Raw genomic sequence first — 24,337 nt, 5'->3', positions numbered from 1 at the left:
ATCCAATAGGGCACACCCAGTACTCAGCTGAAAATGTTTCACCTGGCTCAGATTATTACAATCCGATGTTAGTACAGGGATCTCCCTCGCTGAGCTATTGTGTTCCGACAGGGGGATGCCCCCCTCCCCCAGAACAATCCAGTCAGCTGCTGTCGGAACCGGCTGCCATAAACACGGGCCAAATGTCGGCCGGTTTTTATTGAACCAACCGATGTCGCCGGGCATTCGGCCGTGTGTACCAGGCCTTAGACATAATTACGACAATACATCTCATCACTAGATAGAGAATTTAGATTAAAAATCTGCAAGCTTATGGTAAAGCTTTTCAATTGTTCTAGTTTTACACGGTCTCTGTGTAGCATTCTTGAAAAACAGTCCCCAAGGAATATAACAGACAATAGGTCAATTAGATAGATTCAACCTCTGGTACCCAAATTGTGGCCTGGGGACTGCCTTTTGCCTGCATCCCCCCCCCCCAGCCAGTAGTGAGCCTTTTCCCTGCATCCCCCCAGACAGTAGTCAGTCCTTTCCCTGCACCCCCCCCCCCAGCCAGTAGACAGCCTCCTTTTCCCTGCATCCCCCCCCCCCAGCCAGTAGACAGTGCATCCCCCCCTAGCCAGTAGTCAGCTTTTGCCCTGCACCCCCCCCCCCCCAGCCAGTAGTCAGCCTTTTCCCTGCATCCCCCCCCCCAGCCAGTAGTCAGCTATTTCCCTGCACCCCCCCCAGCCAGTAGTTAGTCCTCTCCCTGCGCCCCACCCCCCCCAGCCAGTAGACAGCCTCCTTTTCCCTGCATCCCCCCCCAGCCAGTAGACAGTAGACAGTACATCCCCCCCGCCAGTAGTCAGCCTTTGCCCTGCATCCCCCCCCCCCCCCCAATAGTCAGCCTTTTCCCTGCACCCCCCCCCCCCCCAGCCGGTAGTCAGTCTTTCCCCTGCACCACCCACCTCCCCCCAGCAAAAAGTTCAAATTCATAATAAATTGACAGAAAGATTGATAGACAAGACAGATTTTACCTTTACTAGTTTGCACTCCCTGGAATCAGAAAAAGCTGGAAACATTTCCTCATATTTCTGGACTGCCAGCTGTAACAAATCACACAAATAAGAAACGATGCTCATATTCTGAAACCCCTATATGCCCAAAGCAAATAAGCATACTACCTTGGCGTTGTACATGTCGATGCAGAAATGGCAGAGTGCAGCTTTGAAGAAATAATCCTTGGCACTGTATTTGAGAAGAGGACTGTCCATCGCATTGGTACCAACCTAAAACAAAGTACAAGGGACATGAGGCAGTGCAATCCAGCCTTTTGCCAACTGCCTGTTAGCTCCAAAAAGGTGGGGGAAGAATCAGAGTCCTATCCTAGAGAGATGACCTAAAGTAAAACAGATTTGTCTGCAGTTTCTACCTGCTCATAAATTTCAACAGCTTTTGCATACTGCTCCAGCTGAGCTGTGTAAGTGGCGACCTTCAGAAGACATTTGTTAGCAGAACTAAAAGGAGAAAACACAAAAAAACATAATTATGATGCTTTACAAACAAGATTCCAGGAAGTTTATGTCTTGGTAGTAAATGGCTGTCACCCAGCGGTATATTATATATATAAATATATAGTATATATATATATACACACACACACACACACACAATCTCACACAATTGAGTACACCCCACACGTTTGTAAATATTTTATTATATCTTTTCATGTGACAACACTGAAGAAATGACACTTTGCTACAATGTAAAGTAGTGAGTGTACAGCTTGTATAACAGTGTAAATTTGCTGTCCCCTCAAAATAACTCAACACACAACCATTAATGTCTAAACTGCTGGCAACAAAAGTGAGTACACCCCTAAGTGAAAGTGCCAAGACCCTGAAACTGAGATGCAGCACTGTGACCAAGACCATACAGAGGTTTAACAGGACAGGTTCCACTCAGAACAGGCCTCGCTATGGTCGAACAAAGAAGTTGAGTGCACATGCTCAGCGTCATTTCCAGAGGTTGTCTTTGGGAAATAGACGTATGAGAGCTGCCAGCATTGCTGCAGAGGTTGAAGGGGTCAGCCTGTCAGTGCTCAGACCATACGCCGCACACTGCATCAAATTGGTCTGCATGGCTGTCGTCCCAGAAGGAAATTTCTTCTTAAGACGATGCACAAAAAAGCCCGCAAACAGTTTGAGATATAGATATATATATATATATATATATATATATATATAAATATATCTATAATCTCTCTATCTATCTCTCTATCTCTCTATCTATACACACACACACACTGTTACATTACTTTCAAAAGGAATGTAAACTGTAAAATAAAAACTATTGTACATGTATTTAAATAGGTAAACCCCAAAAAGATTATTAAATGTGAACTGCATGCACAAATTTACTTTATATTTAAAATGCTAACTTCTGCACCATTCTAGTATCACAAGACCAGCCACTCAACAATCCAAATCTCTCACGACCAATCACTGGAGTAGTGCTGAAGTTCATTTTTTATTATAGATAAAAATATACTATTATTATCTGTAAATTATCTGTAAATTTCCAGCAGTTTCAATTTTAAAATTAGTTGAGCATGATGTCCTTTGCATGTGGCATAATGCACAAGGGCTATTCTTCCATGCAAATTTCAAAAATTCAAGAAGAGAGCAGAATTTTTTATTTTTGGAGTGTAACTATTATTGCTCTAAACAATTTCATCGATACTGATCATCAATATAATTTAAACTGAATGCTGATACAGAATTAAAGAAAACTGATGTGATCTACGTGTACCTGTTGGATTCCTCGCCCTTGTAGTAATCAGCTGACTGTTCATAGTGTGCAATTGCCTGAAATGAAGACATGGAACAAATATGAGAACTAGCTACCAGCTCTCTATAGGGGGAGGGGGAGAGAAAAAGGGAGAGAGGGGCTTATAATTATTTTGTTTTCTACTGTATAGTACAGTGGCGGCTTTGTTTTTTTTTTTGGGGGGGGGGGCATCACTAGCACAACTGCATCCCCCCCCCCCCCGGGGCACTAACACCCCCAGCAAAACCAATCCCCCCCCCATCTGCTTTCCTTATCCTGGATGCAGGCAGTGAGAGCAGCGGTTGGAGCTGATGAGGCCATCTTCTAGCACGGTCGCCCCTGTCCCTAAGCGTGGCGGGCTCGGGGAAAGCTTCTCTGGTGTCCGCGGTGCGTCTCCTCTCTGCTCCTCCCAGCGCTAGGTGTCCAATAGGATCGCCTGATGTTTTGGCCAATCTGTTTCCTGATTGGCTGGGAGGAGGATCAGTGTTGCAACAGCGAATATTCATTCGCTGTTGAAACACACCTGGGTGGGATCAGGGGCGTATCCTCAACAACCAAAGCCAACCCTATTTTGAAGCCTATTAGAGCCTCTGGCTCTAATCAGGTTCTTGAAAAAAAAACCTGGCCGCTGTAATTCATGCGCCCGGTGCCCAGACGCATGAATAGGGGGCAGCCGTGGATAGATACATGCTATGCATGAATCTATCCACTGCATAAAGGGGGTTGGCGTGAAGAGAGGGGGCGGCGCCCAGGTGCCCCTAATGGACAGGCCGTCACTGGTGTAGTACTCACTATATGTACTTTATTAGGCGCTGTAATACTGACTACATATGCGATTGCGTGTGGACTGAATTCAAGAGAGGGGAAGACTGCAACCAGGAGTAACACAATCTTTACACAAGTGTAGAAATTTATTAGCAGTCATTGTGACAATACACACAGAGAACTACAGTATATAAAGAGGAACTGCAGTCTGCTCACATAATTTGTAATAACATCTTTGCCATTCGGTACTTGCCAAATATGCTGCAGGAATCTCCCTCCACCGAGTCTGGCTGTAACCATTTTAACTGTGGGCAGCTGAAGTTGCTGCCTGTTCACTTCCTGGATTTACACAGAGGCACACCTCCAGCTCTGCAGCTCTCATTGGCCCTCTTATGACTCATCCCCCCTCCCTTCCTGGCAAACTCTCACGAGAGAGAGAGAGAGAGAGAGAGAGAGAGAGAGAGAGAGAGAGAGAGAGAGAGAGAGAGAGAGAGAGAGAGAGAGAGAGAGAGAGAGAGAGAGAGAGAGAGAGAGAGATGTCATAAGCCTAGGCTTTTTACCAAACAAGAAACAGGAAGTGGGCTGTATAAGGTATTTACTGGCAGAAAAAAAAATGTTTTACTATCTAAAGTTAAAACAACAAGGGCAGAGGATTTAATAGATGAAAGATGAAAAAAATGACTGAAGTTCCGCTTTAACCTTCACATGAGTACAAATGTACTGCATCTAGATGCACTAGGACAGCAAAAGACAGAAAAGCCTCACTCCAGCTTAGTTTTGGCTGGAATGACAAGATAATAAAATTGTGAAAGCCATGTGTGTTGCTGAGCCGCTGTCACACCCTGACTCCTATGAAGGCCAGATCACTGATGAGCCTGACATAGGCAGATAGGCAGGAGTCAGGGCTGAGCTTTTACAGTGATGCAAGAGTGCACTTTATTTTGTTACCTGCTGTCAACCACTGACTGATCACTACAGCATTATTCTAATAATATGGCCCTGTAAAATACCGTCTGGATTTTATTCCCTTGCCATAAATACTTGATTTAGTAAACACGCAATGTGCATTATACATTCAAAAATCAAAGCAGTAACACACCTTCTCTATATCCACCAGCTCAGACTCGTATATTTCAGCGATGGATATGTGATGTTTGGCTGCAATGGTGAATCTTCCCTGGAACACAGAAAAACACAGTGAATTACAGCAGGAATCGCATGGTGTTTATATGTGCAAATCTGTGAATTCTCTCAGTTTAATGTAAAAAGTTTGTGTAAAGTCTACAAAAAAAAGGTAATGGTTTCTAAAAGTATACACTCAGTGGGTACTTTAGAAGTACCCCTGCAGGTTCATGCTAACAGTCAAAGTGCTAATCACAAAGCAATCTATAATGATTGAATTGTTGTACACATACATACAATATATATTATATATATATATATATATATATATATATATATATATATATATAAAATCAAACTCATAGCATTGTTCATATTTTTAGGGAACTCTTTCAGCCCTCTCTCCTTTTTCCCTGAAGAAGACCCTCACATGTCGAAACGCGTTGGATTTTAACTGTCTGGTTGGCAGTTGGTTTGGGCTTCTTCCATCTTTTTTATGCTGCAACTTCATGTGTATTTCAATGTCCCTATGTTTTAGAATATGATGTTAATAAATAAAAACTGTATTTTTTACTAAACATTTTTCTCTGAGCGTTCATGGCCCTTTAAAGTCCCGTTTTTTGAGGAACTTTTCTTTTACTTAAAGCTTGTGGACATCGAGGTCCAGCTGTTAACAGAAACATTAGAATGGAGCTGTGTGAAAATTGGTGCTAGAGGTGGTGGTTTCGCCACATCAGAGACGGTTTGGAGCTTACACAAGACTAATGGCCCATACACATGATCCGAAAATCGGACAAGAGGTCGTCAGTTTTTTTTTTTTTGCATGCTAGTCGCTTATCGAAAATGGAGAGGTTACTAAAGTTACGAAAATCCTTGTATGACAGAATTAAAAAAAAAAAAAAAAAAAAAAATATCGGAAGTGATGTAATGTGTTGTAGTGTATTTGTATTTTCGGACGACGACTGTACTAATTAAAATGAAAGTCGTACGATCTGGTATCGTACAAGAAAAATGTTGGTGTTTGTCCGATCAGATAATATCGGATTAACTGTCGTGATTGGCTCCTGAAAGCTCTATACTAACGATCAGATTATCACACTATCGCTTCAAAAGCAGTATTTTTCATCCGATTTTCAGATCGTGTCTATGGGCCATTACTCTCTTCAATCCTGGCAACTAAACAGAGCGAAGAAAAAACATGCACAATCAATAAATGAGATCAGAATTAAAGTGAACCTGTTCGTTTGACATGCATAGGCAAATCATTCTAAAGCCTTGTACACACGGTACGATTGTTGGCCAACCGAGCGCCTGATTTTTGTCAAAAGGGTACATACTAATGGTACACAATTTGTTGTGCCACAAGCACGAACGTAATGACATACAGCGAGGAATTTCAGCTCTAGAGTGCCACCCTTTGGGCACCTTCTGCTAATTTTGTGATTGGTGAGCATTGATTCCGAGCATGAGTGTTTGTACTATCGACTTTTGTGTGACGGATTTGTGTACTGACCATACGAAAATTTGACGTCAAACCGTTGTCCGCCGAAAATTTACTAGCCAGTCAGCCAACATTTGTTGGCCGAAAATTGGACAACAATTGTCAAAAGGAGCATAGTAACGGTAAGATTTTAGGACAACTGTCTGTCAACAAGCAATCCCCTGCCAACAATCGTACCGTGTGTACGAGGCTTAAGTCTCATAAGGGTGCACCAGAATATTATGAGCATTGGAGAAAAAGAAAAAATACTCAACCATATCAGTGTAGATCTCAATTGCTCGAAGCAGACAGTTGATGGCTTCTGCAAAAACAAAGATATAAAGCATGACAGCCAGTTATCAGATAAATCATGAAAACAGATGCTTCCTCAAAGCCATCAACATTTACTTATTAACTTTACTCATTTATTCAGTGCAGACATTTTTCACACCAGCTTTACAGAGAACATGAAAAACACTTACATTAGTCTGTGGTCCAAAAAAGTCCAGAAGTTAAAATGTACCCACACAGTCTTACATGCTTCCACATGCAGTAGGAGCAATATGTGAGGCCAATTAACCTACCAGTTTGTGGTTTGGCATGTGAGAGTTAATTGGGGCCATTATAATTGTCCCAACCACAACACTACCTGCTTGGAGTTTGCATGTTCTCCCTGTTCCTGCGTGGGTTTCCTCTGCATACTCCGATTTCCTCTCACACTCCAAAGACATGCTGGTAGGTTAATTGGCTCCTATCTAAATTGGCTCTAGTATGTGTATGTATGTATGTATGTATGTATGTGAGTGAGTTAGGGACCTTAAATTGTAAGCTCCTTGAAGGTAGGGACTGATGTGAATGTACAATATATATTTAAAAGCGCTGCGTAAATTGGCGGCGCTATACAAGTACCTGAAATAAATAAAATAAATAAAATCTAAACCTTTGTGAAACATAATACCAAACATAAACCCAAGACAACAATAATAGAGGTATTGCAAAATATGAAAAAGTTTTTGTTTTTTTTTTGTTTTTTAAATATAAACTACTAAAAATTACTTTTTATTACTCTAAAAAATTGCCATGGCTCCTTGATGCTGGAGTCTCTTTATATCTACCAACACCAGGGCTTCCCAGTTCTCACCAACTCCTTTACCCCCTCCCTCTTACATACACCCCCTAATTTTGATTTTTCTTTCTCTTTCTGCCTTCCATTCCTCTCCCTTTCACCTCCTGACCTCTAGGATGAGAATGCCTAATATGCGATCCAGCCCATCCACTGGTTGCCTGTTAGACATTTTAGAGGGAGCAGGGTGTCCCTCCCCTCCCAGCTACTTAGATCCCCCATATTGGTGTTGGTATGTGTGCTAAAAATAAAAAACCTCAGCACAAAAAGGGGAGAGTGTAGCGCTACATATTATATATATCAAAATTAAAAAAAAAAAAAAAAATATGAAAATCCACTGTATGTAAAAAATGAGAATAACTCAATAATCCAATAAGTGACCCAGTGTCAGCACTGCTCCTTCTCAACAATAAACTTATCAAACAGACTACAGTGATTATGCACAGAGCAGCCCGGATCTTTCTCTTTGGCGCTCCTGGCCCCTCCCTCTCATTCAGTGCCTCCATAGCAAGCAGCTTGCTATGGGGGCACTGGAGCCAAGCCACAGCTCCCTGTGTCCATTCAGACACGGAGCTGCGGCCCGGCCCCATCCCCTCTCTCTTCTCATTGGCTGACGGACTTTGATTGACAGCAATGGCGCCACGCTGCTGTCTCAGCCAAAGAGGAGGGGAGTCCCGGGCAGTCAAGACAATCTTACAACATTGCTGGATCTAGAGGGACCTCAGGTAAGTATTAGGGGGGCTGCTACACACAAAAGGCTTTCTATCTTAATGCATAGAATGCATTAAGATAAAAAAAACTTCCGCCTTTACAACCACTTTAACAACTGCCCACCCACATTGTACTGCGGAGGAGCAGCCGATGTAGGCAAAGCACCTACTGGTAGGGAATAAAAATACAAATTCCAGTATATATACACACCATAGTTTGTAGGTGCTAGAATTTTCAGGCAAACAATCAATATACACCTAATGAGATTTTTTTTTTTATTATTATTAAAAACATGTAGCAGAAGACAAGTTGGTGAAAAATTTATAAAGAAATTAGATGTTTTTTTTTTATTTTATTGAATGTTTTAAAGGCAGAAAGTAGAAAATATTGTTTTTTTTTTGTTTTTTTTAACATTTTCGGTCATTTTTTTGTTTATATTGCAAAAAATGAAAATACCAATGGAGATCAAATACCACCAAAAGAAAGTTCTATTTGTGTGAAAAAAAAAAAAAAAAAAGATATAAAATTTTGTTTGCGAACAGCGTCACATGACCTTGCAAACGCCAAAGTAGCGCAGTGCCAAATAGCAAAAAATGGTCTGATCATAAAGGGGGTAAAATCTTCCAGTGTTGCGTTTATAATTTTGCTCAGTGTAGCTCTACTGCCTATGTAAAGATAGCACAAGGATGAATACAATTATCCATGCCTTTTCTTCACTTCAAGTGCAGCCAGTGAGCTCGGAACTCAGTAAAGTAAAGATGATCACTATGGCTTCTAAGTTCACACCATTAAAAACCCCTCCCCCCCCCCCTTTTTTTTTTTTTTTTTTTTTTTATTGTGGCAGATGCCCAACAATCACTGTAGGCAGACGGCGCTCTTACCTTGAGGATCAGACTTTTTGAAGGCATTGCCAGCATCCACAAAGTTTGTTGCTGCATCATGCTTACTCTGGACCTGTAGATGAAGCTGAGCAGCTTGGCAGAAAGCATTACCAGCGGCTGGAAGAGGATGAGAAGGATTTTTAATTACAAGATGAACCTTGTTCAGTCACTTCACAAGACAAAGAGGCAGAAAAAATACAGTGATGTAAAGAACAAAAAAAATAACAACGACGGAATTGTGCGCAGAACAGACATTTATTTATTTGCAAATCAGTACAAAAAAAAAAAAAAAGATACAGTCTGGAATCAGATGTTTATTATGGGTGATGCCTGGACTTTCTTCCCTCCCTTTTAAAGTTAGGCCCCTTTCACACTACCGCGACTTCAAAGTCGCACGATTTAGCGGCCGCGATTTTGACGCGATTTCAGGGAATGCCTGTGTAATCCTGAGATCTATGGACCTCAACTCACATCAAAGTCAGACCAAACTAGTGCAGGGACTACTTTGAAGTCGCACAGATACGTATGGTACTCATTGCAAATCGTGGGGTACGACTTGTCATGTGACTTTGCAGTCCCAAGTCGCAGGACAAGTCGCACAAGTGTGAAAGGGGCCTAAAGCTAAAACATTTATTCTTATTTTTGATACTGCAAGGGATGGTTATAAACCATGTTAGAGGAGATTTCCCTCACTTCCTATCTCATAGCTAAATTGAGGGAATCCGTCATCCCCACCAGGGTCACCAGAACTAGTGTCCCCATTGAAACAATTCCCCTCTATTCCTGTCTGGTGACAACTCAAATGTGGGATTTTCTCTTTCACTCTTCTTGAACACAGTAAACAGGACAAATAAAGAGGGCGAATCTCCTTAAAGTGGTTGTAAACTGCTGACATGAAATGAGAAAGCATATTCCTCTATAGTGTGCATTTCTCCATTCAGAGCACAATACGACCGTGTGTATGCTCCATCAGTCTTTAGCTGGCGGAATTCCCGCCAGCAAAAGACTGAGAGCATGTTCTCTATTTTTCAGCCGGGAAAAGTTCCTGCCCGAAAATGCGATCGTCTGTACAAATTCCGACGCACAAAATTCCTACGCATGCTCGGAAGCATTGAACTTCATTTTCTCGGCTCGTCGTAGTGTTGTAGGTCACCGCGTTCTTGACGGTCGAAAGTTCAGAGAACTTTTGTGTGACCGTGTGTATGCAAGGCAAGCTTGAGCGGAATCCGCTCGTGTGTACGGGGCATAAGTGTCATTTCTGTCTGCTGCCTCCTTCCTCTGCTATCTGCAAGAGTCACTTCTGACAGGTTTTCCTGACACCAAGAAATAAAAAGGTGATGGGGAGGGAGCTCCAGCACACAGCCTGTGATTGACAGCCTCAGCTCAGTTCCTGTGTGAAGAAAAAGGTGTGTCCTTCCCTTTCAATCAGCTCTCACAGAGCTCTTTAGAGTGTAACTTCAAGAGGAACTGCAGTCTGCTCACATAATTTGTAATAAAAACATCTTTGCCATTCTGAAGCTTCCCTCCAACCACTTTGCATATTATTTTACATATACTGTGATTCTGTACTTGCCAAATATGCTGCAGAAATCTCCCTTCACTGAGTCTGGCTGCAAACATTTTAACTGTGGGCAGCTGAAACTGCTGCCTGTTCACTTCCTGGATTTACACAGACACACAGAGGCACACCTCCAGCTCTGCAGCTCTCCCTTCCTTCCAATCTCTCTCGCTCTGAGAGAGAGAGAGCGGTACATGATGTCATAAGCCCTAGGCTAATGATCAGACAAGAAACAGGAAGTGGGCTGTATAAGGTATTTACTGGCAGGAAAAAAAAAAAAAATTACTATCCAAAGCTAAAACAACAAGTGCAGAAGATTTTATAGATGGAAAGTTGAAAAAAGAAAAAAAATGACAGAAGTTCCGCTTTCAGCTCCTCACCCCCTGCTTTCTGAAATTCTGCACTTTGAACAGATGTAGAGATGAAAATACTGTGGATAAACAAGTATAACTTTTATAGGAGGATTTATTTAAATCACCTGAGGCCAGTCACTTCACTGGGTATATGTAAGGATTTACAACCACTTTAAGGGCTAGTTCACAAAAAAAAAAAAAAAAAAATCCTCCAGATCCGCTACGGATGCGTTTCTGCATGCGTGTTTTTGATGCATTCTAGTGTGCTTTTAAAGCGTTTCCAGATGCATTCCAGATGCTTTTTTTTACACTGTACTTGGATCCGATGCATGTAAGTGGTCGTTTTGATCTGTTTTACCACGTTCCAGTACAGTTCTTTTCAGGAAAAATGCAGCAAGATCTACTTTTTTTTCTGGAACCGGAACGCACTAGAAACTGAAAGCACTGGTGTGAACTATGCCATTAGAAACCATGTAACCTACTTCCTATATATTTTTGATGCAGAAATAAAAAAAAAAAAAAAAAAAAAAAAAAAAAAAAAAAAAAAGCACCAGAACACATGTGGTGCCCTAAGGCTAGATTCACACTTATGCAGCTTCCATTCTTTTGAATGGGCTGTTTTACCTTCGGGAAATGCAGGGAAAGGGTCTTTGAACCTTTTCTAAATCTGCAGCCGCACAGATACCGCATAGCAGGGGTGTTGCTGGATGGGAAAAAGACCAGGGGCTTCAGCCCGGAGGTAAAGCTGGGGGGGCTGGCGGGAAGGGTGATAGGCACACTTGCTTGACCTACCTGACACACACACAGATTGTTGCTGCTCAGCCTTACCTGTAGTGTGCGAGTACACTCATCCCGGCATTCACCACCACTTAGACAGCCCTGCAGGAGCCAGGCAGCCAGAGCTAGGATAGAAGAGACGCCCGCCCATTTACACAAAGCGAGCGGGGATCTCCCAGTGCCCAGCACGGCCGCAGTGTCATTCCCGCCTCCTTCTGGACCCGGCAGCGCCTATGATGGACGTCACACGTCCCGCGGTCCCGGCATTGGACTAGTGTGACGTGCATCATAGGAGCCGGGTCCCAGAGGCGGGATTTTTTGTACAACACACGGCCGCTCTGGATAAGTGAGAGATCATTCCCTGTTGCCTGTGTAAACAGCTCTGGGCTAATTATGTATTTACTAATATTGAAACCCGGGGCTTTTTGGGGGTACAGTCGGGGCTCCAGCCCCCCCCCTCCCGCTGCCACTGCTGCATAGTGATATGCATTTCCGCAAATGGGAAAATGCACCGCAGATTGTAAGAATGAATATGTCTGCTAAACAGCAATGCATTTGTACTGCAGGTGTGTGAATAACATGCAGTGCTGCACCCGCAGAGATGTGAAGCTTATCGGGGGCTCAGACAGCACTAAAAACCTGCCAGGTCTTCTATTCTCTTTACACCTCATCCAAAACACAAGGCCCAATCACCTACAATCTGATACTTACCGCTCCAGTTCTTCACCATTTTAAACATGTTAGCAGCTCGGGCGTAGAGGTCACAAGCTTCTTCCACCTTTGAGGAGCCACTGAAAAATAAAGCAAAAGGGCCAGATTTACTAAAATGTGAAATGAGTAAAAATAAACTCTACATTTTAACAAAGCATGCTGCAGCACAATACTGCATTGCAGTGTGAATGGGACAATTGTTTCCTGTGTGTCCCTGCGGTGTCACCGCACAGCGTGTAAACTGGCCCCGAGTCACCACTCTCTGCCCCTCCAGCACTCATTGGAGCGTGGGGCAGGAGAGGGGTTGACACAGCTGAGTTTGGCTCTCAGTTGAGAGCCAGAGACAACTGTCAATCGAGCAGCTGGGTGGATCCCAACAATATGGTCAGGGTTCTTCCAGAGCCTGGAGTGTCTCTGTGATGTCTCCCAACAGCCCACTGTCAGCTGATTCTGGGTAATAGGAAAGCAAAACTAAGTGAGCTCCTGTGACCCACAAGAGGTACGGCCAATGGCTCCCACTGCTGCCTCTGTGTCCTGTGAGAAGAGGAAGAGAGAGACCAGTGCCACTGCAGACGGGCACAGCGCTGGATTGAGATAGGACTCAGGTAAGTATGCAGGGAGAAGGGTGAGAGATTTGAAGTGGTTCTAAAGCCTTGAAGTGGAAATTAAAAAAAAAAATTAAAAATTAAAAAAAGTCAGCAGTGTATAATATATACACACACATATATATATATATATATATCTCTCACACATATAAAAATATAATCACACACACATAGTGGATATAAAAAGAACACACCCCTAATAAAATGTCAGGTTTCTGTGATGTATTAAAAAAAAAAAAAAAAAGGAAGAAGGATGAAGATAAATCATTTCAGAACATTTTTCTCACCTTTAAATGTGACTTATAAACTGTACAACAACAAACTGAAATATTTTAGGTGGAGGGAAGTAAAACAAAAAAAAGAAAATATGGTTGCATAAGTGCACACCCTTAAAACTAATACTTTGTTGAAGCACCTTTTGATTTTATTACAGCACTCAGTCTTTTTGGGGATGAGTCGATCAGCATGGCACATCTTGACTTGGAAATCATTGCCCACTCTTCTTTGCAAAAACACTTCAAATCTGTCAGATTGTGAGGGCATCTCCTGTGCACAGCCCTCTTCAGATCACCCCACGGATTTTCAATCGTTTTCAGGTCTGGGCTCTGACTGGGCCATTCCAAAACTTTAATCTTCTTCTGGTGAAGCCATTCCTTTGTTGATTTGGATGTATTCTTTGGGTCGTTGTCATGCTGAAAGATTAAAGTTCATCTTCATGTTCAGCTTTCTAGCATAAGCAGAAGGTTTTGTGCCAATATTGACTGGTATTTGGAACGGTTCATAATTCCCTCTACCTTGACTAAGGCCCCTGTTCCAGCTGAAGAAAAACAACTCCAAAGCATGATGCTGCCACCACCATATTTCACAGTGGGTATGGTGTTCTTTTGGTGATGTGTATTGTTGTTTTTGCGCCAAACATATTTGAAATTATGGCCAAAAGGTGGTTTCTTCAGACCATAACACATTTTCCCACATGACTTTGGGAGACTTCAGATGTGTTTTTGCAAAATTTAGCCGGGCTTGGATGTTTTTCTCCCTAAGAAAATGCTTCCGTCTTGCCACTCCACCCCATAGCCCAGACATATGAAGAATACGGGAGATTGTTGTCACATGTACCACACAGCCAGTACTTGCCAGATATTCCTGCAGCTCCTTTAACCACTTAACAACCGGCCCATAGCCAAATGACGGCTACAGGGCGGTTGTTTAACTCTGGGAGGACGTCCAGGGACGTCCTCCCAGAATTCTGCTCTCGCGCGCACTCGAGAGCATCCGTGATCGCCGGGTCCACAGGACCCGGCGCATCACAGATCCCGGTAAATGGCCGCTGATCGCGGCCGTTTACCATGTGATCGCTCCGTCAAATGACGGAGCGATCACATGTAAACAAACCGGCGTCATCTGATGACGCCGGTTCCTCTCCTCCCCCTCTCCTCCCCTCCTGTGTACCGATCGGTACACAGTGACCGAAGAGGGGGATGGATGGATGGCTGCAGCGTTGTGGGCTGTATCTGTAGTGCCCGCAGCGCTGCACAGAGACATCCAGCCATCCATCCATCCATGCTCAGCCATCCCTACTACTCTGCATGCCCTGCAATGCTGTGCAATACTCTGCAATTCCCTCTGCAATACCCCGCAATACTCTGCCATACCCTGCAATACCCCGCAATACTCTGCCATACATACCCTGCAATACCCCGCAATACTCTGCCATACCCGGCAATACCCCGCAATACCCCGCAATACTCTGTCATACCCTGTGTAATAGTCCCTGTCACTGGGAAAAGGGATGGGATCTCTAACCCTGTGTCCATGTCTTATGGAGAGCCAGCAGGTTGTGTGCCCAGGTGCACACAGCCCATATAACGAGGGGCTAGTGAGAGCAGAGGGAGAAGGAAGGTGGAGTGTGTGTAGCTTGTTGCTACTGCTGTGTGAAGACAGACCTGTGTCTGGAGAGTGGTCTGCCCTGTGGGAGTCTGCAGCCTATGTAAAGGGGATTCTTTGCCCAGGGACTGGGAAAGGCTGGCCAGCCTTGAGAGTCGGGGAGACTGAGGAAGCCAGTGAGTCCAGGGGGCTGTAAAGAATTGGCAAATCTGTTGAGAGCAAGCAGAGGAACTGCTGACAAGAGAGCCAGGTGGCTTGGTATGTTTTCCTTATTTTTTTGGAGTGCTTAATGAAGTTAAACCCCTGCGTGGGAATCCTGAATGGACCTTTTTGCTTTTGTTTTTCGGTTTAATAAACGTGGGCTACCAGGCCCTTAACTATAATGCCTGTCTGAGGTGGACTCACTGCACTAAAAACGCATTTATCGCTTGAGCTAAATACCCCAAACATTACAAGTGGTGGAGAATGCGGGCAGACAGACGGTGAAGTCCGGGTCTCTGCGCCAGTAGTGAGTCATTTCAGGAATTGCTGCTAGCGGTGTGTGGCAGCCAGGCAAACTGCATTGCGCAGAAGTTAAATTGATGAACTGTGTTTGTGTGCATGAGACAGCACAATCTGTGTGTGCACTGTGCAGGTGAGGAAAGCTTGCATGAAGTGAAAAGCAACTTGCTTTAAAGTAACAGTGCTTCATTTTTTGCTGGAAAGCGCAAAAGTGTGGTGGAGTGACTGCAGAGATGAAGCAAGAGTTTGAGCCTGCCGGAGAATATTGCAGACTGTTTTTTGCTACACTTAAAGGGGAAGTGCATGCTGTTGCCCCTGGCAACGCTGGTGCAAGCAGGCCAGCTATTAAGGTGCAAAGTCCCAAGCTTACAAGAGGATGCAATTTGGGAAGCCCTGTCAAGGCTCTGAAGCAAGAGCGCTGTTTTCGGTGCAGAGAGTGGGGGCATGTTATCTCCAAGTGCCCTTTGTCTCAGTCTCCAATACAAGGCGACACGGCCAGACAGAGGTCTGCAACAATGTTTAGAAAGCCTGATTTAAGTCCCAGGAGTGTCCAAAAGGCTTATCAGAAGTTTGACAAGTATGTGGTTGCCCGTAGCAATGGCAGTGATGTCAAGTCTGTGGACTACGCGAGAAACGCATTGCCGACAGAGGATCGTGGCATGTTTAAAGCAACAATGCTTCAAGGAGCGCAAAGTCGCTGCTTTTGGGAGAGTCAGCAAAGTACAGCTGGAAGAGTGCCATCTCCCTTAGCAACAAGGGATCGGGTGTTAACCGGAAGGAGGAGATACAGTGGAGATGTGGAGCGGCATCCCATTAAAGATATGTGTAAAAATGTACCATGCCTGGAATGTGGTCAACTGGGGCATGAAATTTTTTCTTGTCCCAGGTTATGGAACATGCCTGGAGATGTGGTTACTGGGCAGAAGTCTTTGTCTGCAAGCCCAGATTTTTGTGCAAACCTATTTTCAGTCACCTCTGGCAACAGTGAGGAAGTACCTGTTGTGCCTGCAGGGGGTGCTAAGGAGTCAGAAGTGGTTGCTGCAGTTTCATCCCATGGCCACCAGGGAGAGTTAGTCAGTAAAAGTGCGATAAAGGATAGACAACGTACTCAAATGAAGCCAGAGTTACCTGCTACAGATTATGGTAAGACTGTTGCAGTTTGCGGGACTGATCCCAGTGAAGTGGGAGTATATCCGGCTGGGAGATCAGCAGAAGTGGTAAAAATGGACTTGCTGCAGTTTGCTACCCCGAGTAGTGGGGAGACACAGGTTGAAGCTCAACCTGCAGCAAGGTTAAGAACTCAAAAAGACTGGACTCTGTATGTACCTGGTGTAATCCACCAGAGTGCTGGAAGTGGTAACCTAGGGGTGACCAATACAGTTTGTGTGCCAGGTTCCCTAGTGACAGGTGCTACAGAGATGCCCAGGGAAACCTCCCAGGAGCCCGCAGTGGTGAGGCACATGGTTTCCCAGGACAACTGTGGAGCCGCCCTAGTGGGCAAAAGAATGCCTTTGGAGAGGAAGGGTGGTGTGTTGAGCGTTACACGGGGTGCTGTGTGTTCTGACCAAAAACAGCCTGTTAAAGCTTATAACACTGCTATGTCTATGGCTGATGATACATGTACTTATTGTGATGTATTCAAAAGTAATGATGATGTTGAAAAGTGTATTACTGACCATGTTGATGGTTTGGTGTCTCCCATGGTAACCACAGGTAGTGCAGCAGAGTTGTCCCAGGAAATCGCAGGAGGACTCCCAGTGTTGGAGCCGGCGGGGCTCCAGGACAGCTCTGATACTGCTCAGGTGGAAAACAATGGGAAAATAGCTCAAATGAGGGAGTATGTATTATCACAATCTGATGTGGTTGACAGTGACTGGTGCAGATTGTCTGCTGCTAAACCACTCTGTCCACCTGTGTCTCCATGGGCAGAGGGAGCAGTACTACAGAGTGCTGATGACTGGAGCACAGACAGGATAGACTGGGATAGTCTCGCCATTAAGGTGATAGCGTGGTGGAAAGAAATTTCTGAAGGTAATAGTAAGCTGGACACTATTGCTGCTGTGACAAATGGAGAGGCTGCAAAGCCAGTAGACACAGGTGCGTTGGCTGTTGCAGAACTTAACCCCCTCCAGGCGGAAGGATCGGAAAAGGGCGCATATATAGCAGAAGTTTTGTCCACAGCAAAAGAGATGAGTCATGTTGAGTGCCAGGATGATGGGATAATGGATAGGGACTTGGAAGGGCTCAGTGTTGCTGAAAATGAGACAATGAGTGTGACACATGCATTTAGCGGTGCTCATTGGGAGCCGCAAGTTTTGTCAGTGGCCTCTGAGGTGGAGGTCTCTTTGAGTGTCTCAGCCTCTCAAGCCTTAGCAAATGAGCCCCTCCACGTCGTTAGTAAGGGAAAAGTCCCTAGAGTTCTGTGTTTAGATGTGGCATGTCTAGAAATAACTGAGATGTTGTTGGAATTGGTGAAAATCTTTCCGCTGTATACCTGCATGTATCCACCGCAGATGGGCGACCTGGTACTGCGTAGTACCAATCAGTGGAGACACGTGGTACAGGCGATGTTAAGCAATGTTGATAAAAATTGGTTACTGCAATGTTGGTTACTTTTGCAGAAAGTGGTCTCGCAGTTCTCTGCGAGAATGCTTCCAGCGACAGTTATGTGCGGAAGGCGTTCAGGGGAACTGCTAAAGGAATCAGAAATGATAGACATAGTAGAAGTCTCTCCGTATGCTGGTGTGATGAGGTGCATTCCTGCTGGTGCGATCCGAGGTGCAGCTGAGCAGTGGTTGGTACATGGCGCGTGTGCTGTCTCACCCGCTAGACCTCGTGAAAGGGAAGGGCCCGGAAAAGACGCAGCAGTAGTGGGAATTCAATCCATCACTCGCAGGGAGGTGCAGTTTGAGGTACCCGGAGACACTTTGACAGGAAATGGCAGTGTTGGTAACTGTAATGAAAAAGTGTATGAGAAGCACTGTAGAGCACTGTCGGACAACTCAGAGGTATTGGTTGAGGTACCAATGGACACAGAAATGGTTAAAGAGATTGGTGTGGAAAAATGTGGCGCAAAATGTGTGTTGGTAGGACAGTCGCTATTGGAGTGTTGGACAACCGGGAGCGATGTGAAACTGCGGGAATGTCCCATAGGGAGTAACTGCTTGCCTGTAGATGGTCCCTCCCTAGACCCTGTCCTAGCAAACCAGGTGACAAGAGGTCTTGATGATGATAATATTGAATTAAATAACCCCTTGTGGAACATTGCTATCGAGGTTAAACAGAAGTATGTGGTGTTGATCTCAGATGATTTGGTTGCCAAGGGTAACCACACAGGGGTTAGTGAACCTGATAAACAGATGTTGTTGGTTAGTGTTGCGTCAGGTAGTGAGAGGGGTCAGTCCCTGACAGATTTCATGGAAATGGGTCCCCAACAGTCCCAGGAGAGTAGGTCTGTGGAAGGGAAAAGGAGGATCCCGTGGCCAGAAGGTGGAAGGGATAGAGAGATTAGTGGGAGCCCATGGTTCAAGGTGAAGTGCTGGTGGAAACATACCCGGAAAAAGAAATGGGCCTACGCAGCGAATGGCTGGCACAGAGGTGTCCCATTCTTAGTGACTGGTTTATGTGTTCCTCCCTCCGGTGCGAAACAAGGGGGGAGTATAGGGAAATGTAGGACCCTGTTAAGATCCAGGGTGGGACGTACCTGGAAGCGCACCCGAAAAAAAGGTTGGGCCTACGTGGCTGACAGCCAGCACAGAGGTGTCCCAACCATGACGGGTGCTGGTGTTCCTCCCTCCGGATCGAAACAAAGGGGGGGGATATGTAATAGTCCCTGTCACTGGGAAAAGGGATGGGATCTCTAACCCTGTGTCCATGTCTTATGGAGAGCCAGCAGGTTGTGTGCCCAGGTGCACACAGCCCATATAACGAGGGGCTAGTGAGAGCAGAGGGAGAAGGAAGGTGGAGTGTGTGTAGCTTGTTGCTACTGCTGTGTGAAGACAGACCTGTGTCTGGAGAGTGGTCTGCCCTGTGGGAGTCTGCAGCCTATGTAAAGGGGATTCTTTGCCCAGGGACTGGGAAAGGCTGGCCAGCCTTGAGAGTCGGGGAGACTGAGGAAGCCAGTGAGTCCAGGGGGCTGTAAAGAATTGGCAAATCTGTTGAGAGCAAGCAGAGGAACTGCTGACAAGAGAGCCAGGTGGCTTGGTATGTTTTCCTTATTTTTTTGGAGTGCTTAATGAAGTTAAACCCCTGCGTGGGAATCCTGAATGGACCTTTTTGCTTTTGTTTTTCGGTTTAATAAACGTGGGCTACCAGGCCCTTAACTATAATGCCTGTCTGAGGTGGACTCACTGCACTAAAAACGCATTTATCGCTTGAGCTAAATACCCCAAACATTACACCTGCAATACCCCGCAATACCCCGCAATACTCTGCCATACCTCGCAATACTCTGCCATACCTCGCAATACTCTGCCATACCCTGGAATACCCCGCAATACTCTGCCATACCCTGGAATACCCCGCAATACTCTGCCATACCCTGGAATACCCCGCAATACTCTGCCATACTCTGCCATACCCCGCAATACTCTGCCATACCCCGCAATACTCTGCCATACCCCGCAATACTCTGCCATACCCCGCAATACTCTGCCATACCCCGCAATACTCTGCCATACCCCGCAATACTCTGCCATACCCCGCAATACTCTGCCATACCCCGCAATACTCTGCCATACCCCGCAATACTTTGCCATACCCTGCGATACTTTGCCATACCCTGCGATACTCTGCCATACCCTGCAATACCCCGCAATACTCTGCCATACCCTGCAATACCCCGCAATACTCTGCCATACCCTGCAATACCCCGCAATACTCTGCCATACCCTGCAATACCCTGAAATATCCCGCAATACCCAGCCATACTCTGCAATACTCAGTGATACCCAGCCATACTCTGCCATACTCTGCAATACCCCACAAAAATCTGCAATACTCTGCCATAACCCACAATACTCTGCCATACCCAGCCATACTCTGCCATACCCAGCCATGCTCAGCCATACCCAGCCATGCTCAGCCATACCCAGCCTCTGTATGTGGCCAGGCTGTGGAAGTCTCACACATGTGGTATCGCCGTACTCAGGAATAGTAGGAGAATCTATTTTGGGGGGTCATTTTTGGTATATACATGCTATGTGTTAGAAATATTGTATAAATGGACAACTTTGTGTTAAAAAAAAAAAAAAAAAGCGTTTTAACCACTTCCCGCCTTCCGTCATACGACGTCCTTGACTTTGTGCGGGATATCTGAATGATGGGTGCAGCTACAGGCATCATTCAGATATCATCTTTTTCAGCCGGCGATTCCCTACACCATAAGAATGATCGTAGCGGCTGTTACACTGCTTGATCGTTCTTACGGGAGGCGAGAGGGGACGCCCCCCCCTCCCGCCGCCCTCCGGTGCTTCTACCGACTCACCGCTATGATCGAAGCCAGGATCTTTTTTTTTTTTTTTTTTTTTTTTTTTATTTCAGGAACAGCCTAGAGGTGAGATGTGGGGTCTTATTGACCCCATATCTCACTGTAAAGAGGACCTGTCATGCCATATTCCTATTACAAGGGATGTTTACATTCCTTGTACTAGGAATAAAAGTGATCAAAAAATTTTTTTTTTTGGAAAAAAGTGTCAAACTAAAATAAATAAAGTAAAATGAACAATAAAAAAAAATAAAAAAATTTTAAAGCGCCCCTGTCCGTGTGCTCGCATGCAGAAGCGAACGCATACGTAAGTCCCGCCCACATATGAAAACGGTGTTCAAACCACACATGTGAGGTATCGCTGCGATCGGTAGAGCGAGAGCAATAATTTTGGCCCTAGACCTCCTCTGTAACTCAAAATTTGTAACCAGTAAAAAATTTTAAAGCGTCGCCTATGGGGATTTTTAAGTGGTGAAGTTTGGCGCCATTCCACAAGCGTGTGCAATTTTGAAAGGTGACATGTTGGGTATCTATTAACTCGGCGTAACTTCATCTTTCATATTATGCAAAAACATTGGGCTAACCTTACTGTTTTGTTTTTTTTTTAAGCAAAAAACATTTTTTTTTCCAAAAAAAACGCGTTCCAAAAATTGCTGCGCAAATATCGTGCGAGATAAAAAGTTGCAATGACCGCTATTGTATTCTCTAGGGTCTTTGCTAAAAAAACATATATAATGTTTTGGGGTTCTATGTAATTTTTTAGCAAATAAATGATGATTTTTACATGTAGGAGAGAAATGTCAGAATTGGCCTGGGTGCTCCAGAACGCCTGAAGGTGCTCCCCTGCATGTTGGGCCTCTGTATGTGGCCACGCTGTGTAAAAGTCTCACACATGTGGTATCGCCATACTCGGGAGTAATAGCAGAATGTGTTTTGGGGTGTAATTTGTGGTATGCATATGCTGTGTGTGAGAAATAACCTGCTAATATGACAATTTTGTGAAAAAAAAAAAAAACTTGATTTTGCAAAGAATTGTGGGAAAAATGACAACTTCAAAAAACTCATCATGCATCTTTCTAAATACCTTGAAATGTCTTCTTTCCAAAAAGGGGTCATTTGGGGGGTATTTGTACTTTTCTGGCATGTTAGGGTCTCAAGAAATGAGATAGGTCGTCAGTACTTCAGGTGTGATCAATTTTCAGATATTGGTACCATAGCTTGTGGACGCTATAACTTTCACAAAGACCAAATAATATACACTAATTTGGGTTATTTTTACCAAAGATATGTAGCGGTATAAATTTTGGCCAAAATATATGAAGAAAAATTACTAATTTTCAAAATTTTATAACAGAAATGAAGAAAAATTTATTTTTTTACAGATTTTTCGGTCTTTTTTCTTTATAGCGCAAAAAATAAAGAACCCAGCGGTGATTAAATACCACCAAAAGAAAGCTCTATTTGTGTGAAAAAAAGGACAAAAAATTCATATAGATACAGTGTTGCATGACTGAGTAATTGTCATTCAAAATGTGAGAGCACCAAAAGCTGAAAATTGGTCTGGTTATTAAGGGGGTTTAAGTGCCCAGTGGTCAAGTGGTTAATGTTGCTGTAGGCCTCTTGGCAGCCTCCCTGATCAGTTTTCTTGTCGTCTTTTCATCAATTTTGGAGGGACGTCCAGTTCTTGGTAATGTCACTGTTGTGCTATATTTCTCCACTTGATGATGACTGTCTTCACTGTGTTCCATTTATAGAATGCCTTGGAAATTCTTTTCTACCCTTCTCCTGACTGATACCTTTTAACAATGAGATTCTTCTGATGCTTTGGAAGCTCTCTGCAGACCATGACTTTTGCTGTAGGATGCGACTAAGAAAATGTCAGGAAAGACCTACTAGAACAGCTGAACTTTATTTGGGGTTAATTAGAGGCGCTTTAACATTATAGCAGGTGTGTACTGACTCCTATTTAACATGCGTTTGAATGTGATTGCTTAATTCTGAACACAGCTACATCCCCAGGTATGCAACCATATTATTTTATTTTTACTCCCCACCTAAAAGATTTCAGAATGTTTTTCAATTGAGTTGTACAGTTAATAGGTCACATTAGAGGTGGAAAACACTGGAAGGAAATGAATGAAGCAAAAGCCAGGATATTACCTGGGCAACATGGGGAAAAAAAAATTCTCTGCTTTTTGCTTTCTCTGTTGCAATCTCCCACGATCACGGAGAATCTAAAAGGCAGTTACCATGGAGATGCTTAGGATAAAAATGACAGGCAATGGATTTTAGTTCCTCCACTTTTGTACTAAAGAAGCAATTAAAGAAGCACAGCTATCGCACAGATTTCTATAGATCCTCTACTATTTTTTTTAGGTCAGTGGTGTGACTGCTTTGTCACAAGACCTTGGGGGGGGGGGGAGAGCTCACAACAACACAAGAGCCAATTGATAGAAAGAACTGCAGTGTATTCTACTAGAAAACAGTCCATGTAATGCAAACTGGTTTTCATAAGGCAGTTTATAAAGTGAACCTGTACACTGATCATACTAAACAAGGTAACAGGGTCACATTACACAATCTGACCATTGTAAGCACCCCTGTCAGTGTTGAATAGTTTGTCTCAAACCTGCAACTGTCATTTTTGCTGGGCAGCTTGGTCTGTTAGGCTCTATTCACACCTGAGCGTAGCACAGCAACAGCTGCTGCAGCACAGTTTTTTTTTTGTGGAGCGTTTTTGGAGCAGCACCAGTCATTTGAATGGGCCTCCCTCCTCTCCAAAAACGCTCCAAAGAAGCTCATGTAGCAAATCTTGGCACAAAGCCAGAAGCGTTTGGCAGTGCGATTTTTGCCCTGATTTTAGCACATTATGTCGCTCGACAATCGTGGCAAATATCGCACCGTGTTGGGACCCCACACAGTTTTTCTGCTAATTTTTTTTTATTGCTGGAAATTCTTGTATATACATTCAGCTGTCAGCGGCAATGCCCGCTGACGACTCATCGGTTGTTAAGGAAGCGGCGGCTGGCTTCTCAGCCCACTCCTTAGCAACCAACTATACACAGTATGTTATGGAGAGTAAATAAACGCGCAAAACGCATGTAAAAAAAGTATTAAAAAATGCAAGACTTGCATTTTTGGTGCGGGCCCATTGAAGTCTATAACACGCAAAACGTAATCTGCTGCGGGGAAGAAAAAAAAGAGGTCCCTGACCCTTTCCAAAAAACGCATAGATGTGAACGTGTACCATAGGAGACCATGTTAGGTGAACTGTAGTGCATTTCTGCAAACTGAACCAAAAAACGCATAGGTGTGAACCCAGGGTTACTGGAGGAATCAATAGGTGAAAATGAAGGACACAAACTCTAAAAAAAGAAAAACAGATGCAGCCACCACATTTAAGGACTGGTAATCTGTAACATCCACTTGCGAGAGCAATAATTCTAGCACCAGACCTCCTATTCATCTCTAAACTGGTAACCTAAAAGGGCTTTTAAAGCATCGCCTATGGCGACGTAGTTTGTCGCTATTCCAGTAGTGTGCGCAATTTTAGTTTAATCATAGAAGAATGCAAAC

General features: G+C 44.2%; 1 protein-coding gene across 1 annotated transcript in view; it reads right to left on the bottom strand.

The window, feature by feature from the left end:
• Nucleotides 1-24,337, bottom strand: part of NAPA (NSF attachment protein alpha) — a 36,858-nt gene that overhangs the window by 6,000 nt on the left and 6,521 nt on the right. Inside the window, exons 2-9 of the mRNA XM_073598695.1 lie at nt 12,287-12,366; nt 8,888-9,004; nt 6,448-6,494; nt 4,670-4,747; nt 2,788-2,843; nt 1,409-1,493; nt 1,161-1,265; nt 1,014-1,082 (exon numbers count right to left, since the gene is read on the bottom strand). Of these exons, the coding sequence (XP_073454796.1) occupies nt 1,014-1,082; nt 1,161-1,265; nt 1,409-1,493; nt 2,788-2,843; nt 4,670-4,747; nt 6,448-6,494; nt 8,888-9,004; nt 12,287-12,366 (637 nt within the window). The remainder of the gene's footprint in view (nt 1-1,013; nt 1,083-1,160; nt 1,266-1,408; nt 1,494-2,787; nt 2,844-4,669; nt 4,748-6,447; nt 6,495-8,887; nt 9,005-12,286; nt 12,367-24,337) is intronic.

The sequence above is a fragment of the Aquarana catesbeiana genome, linkage group LG09 (assembly GCF_042186555.1).
Source record: "Aquarana catesbeiana isolate 2022-GZ linkage group LG09, ASM4218655v1, whole genome shotgun sequence".
NCBI lineage: Eukaryota > Metazoa > Chordata > Amphibia > Anura > Ranidae > Aquarana > Aquarana catesbeiana.
The sequence above is the reverse complement of the archived record's forward strand: the minus strand, read 5'-3'. Positions and strand labels throughout refer to the sequence as shown.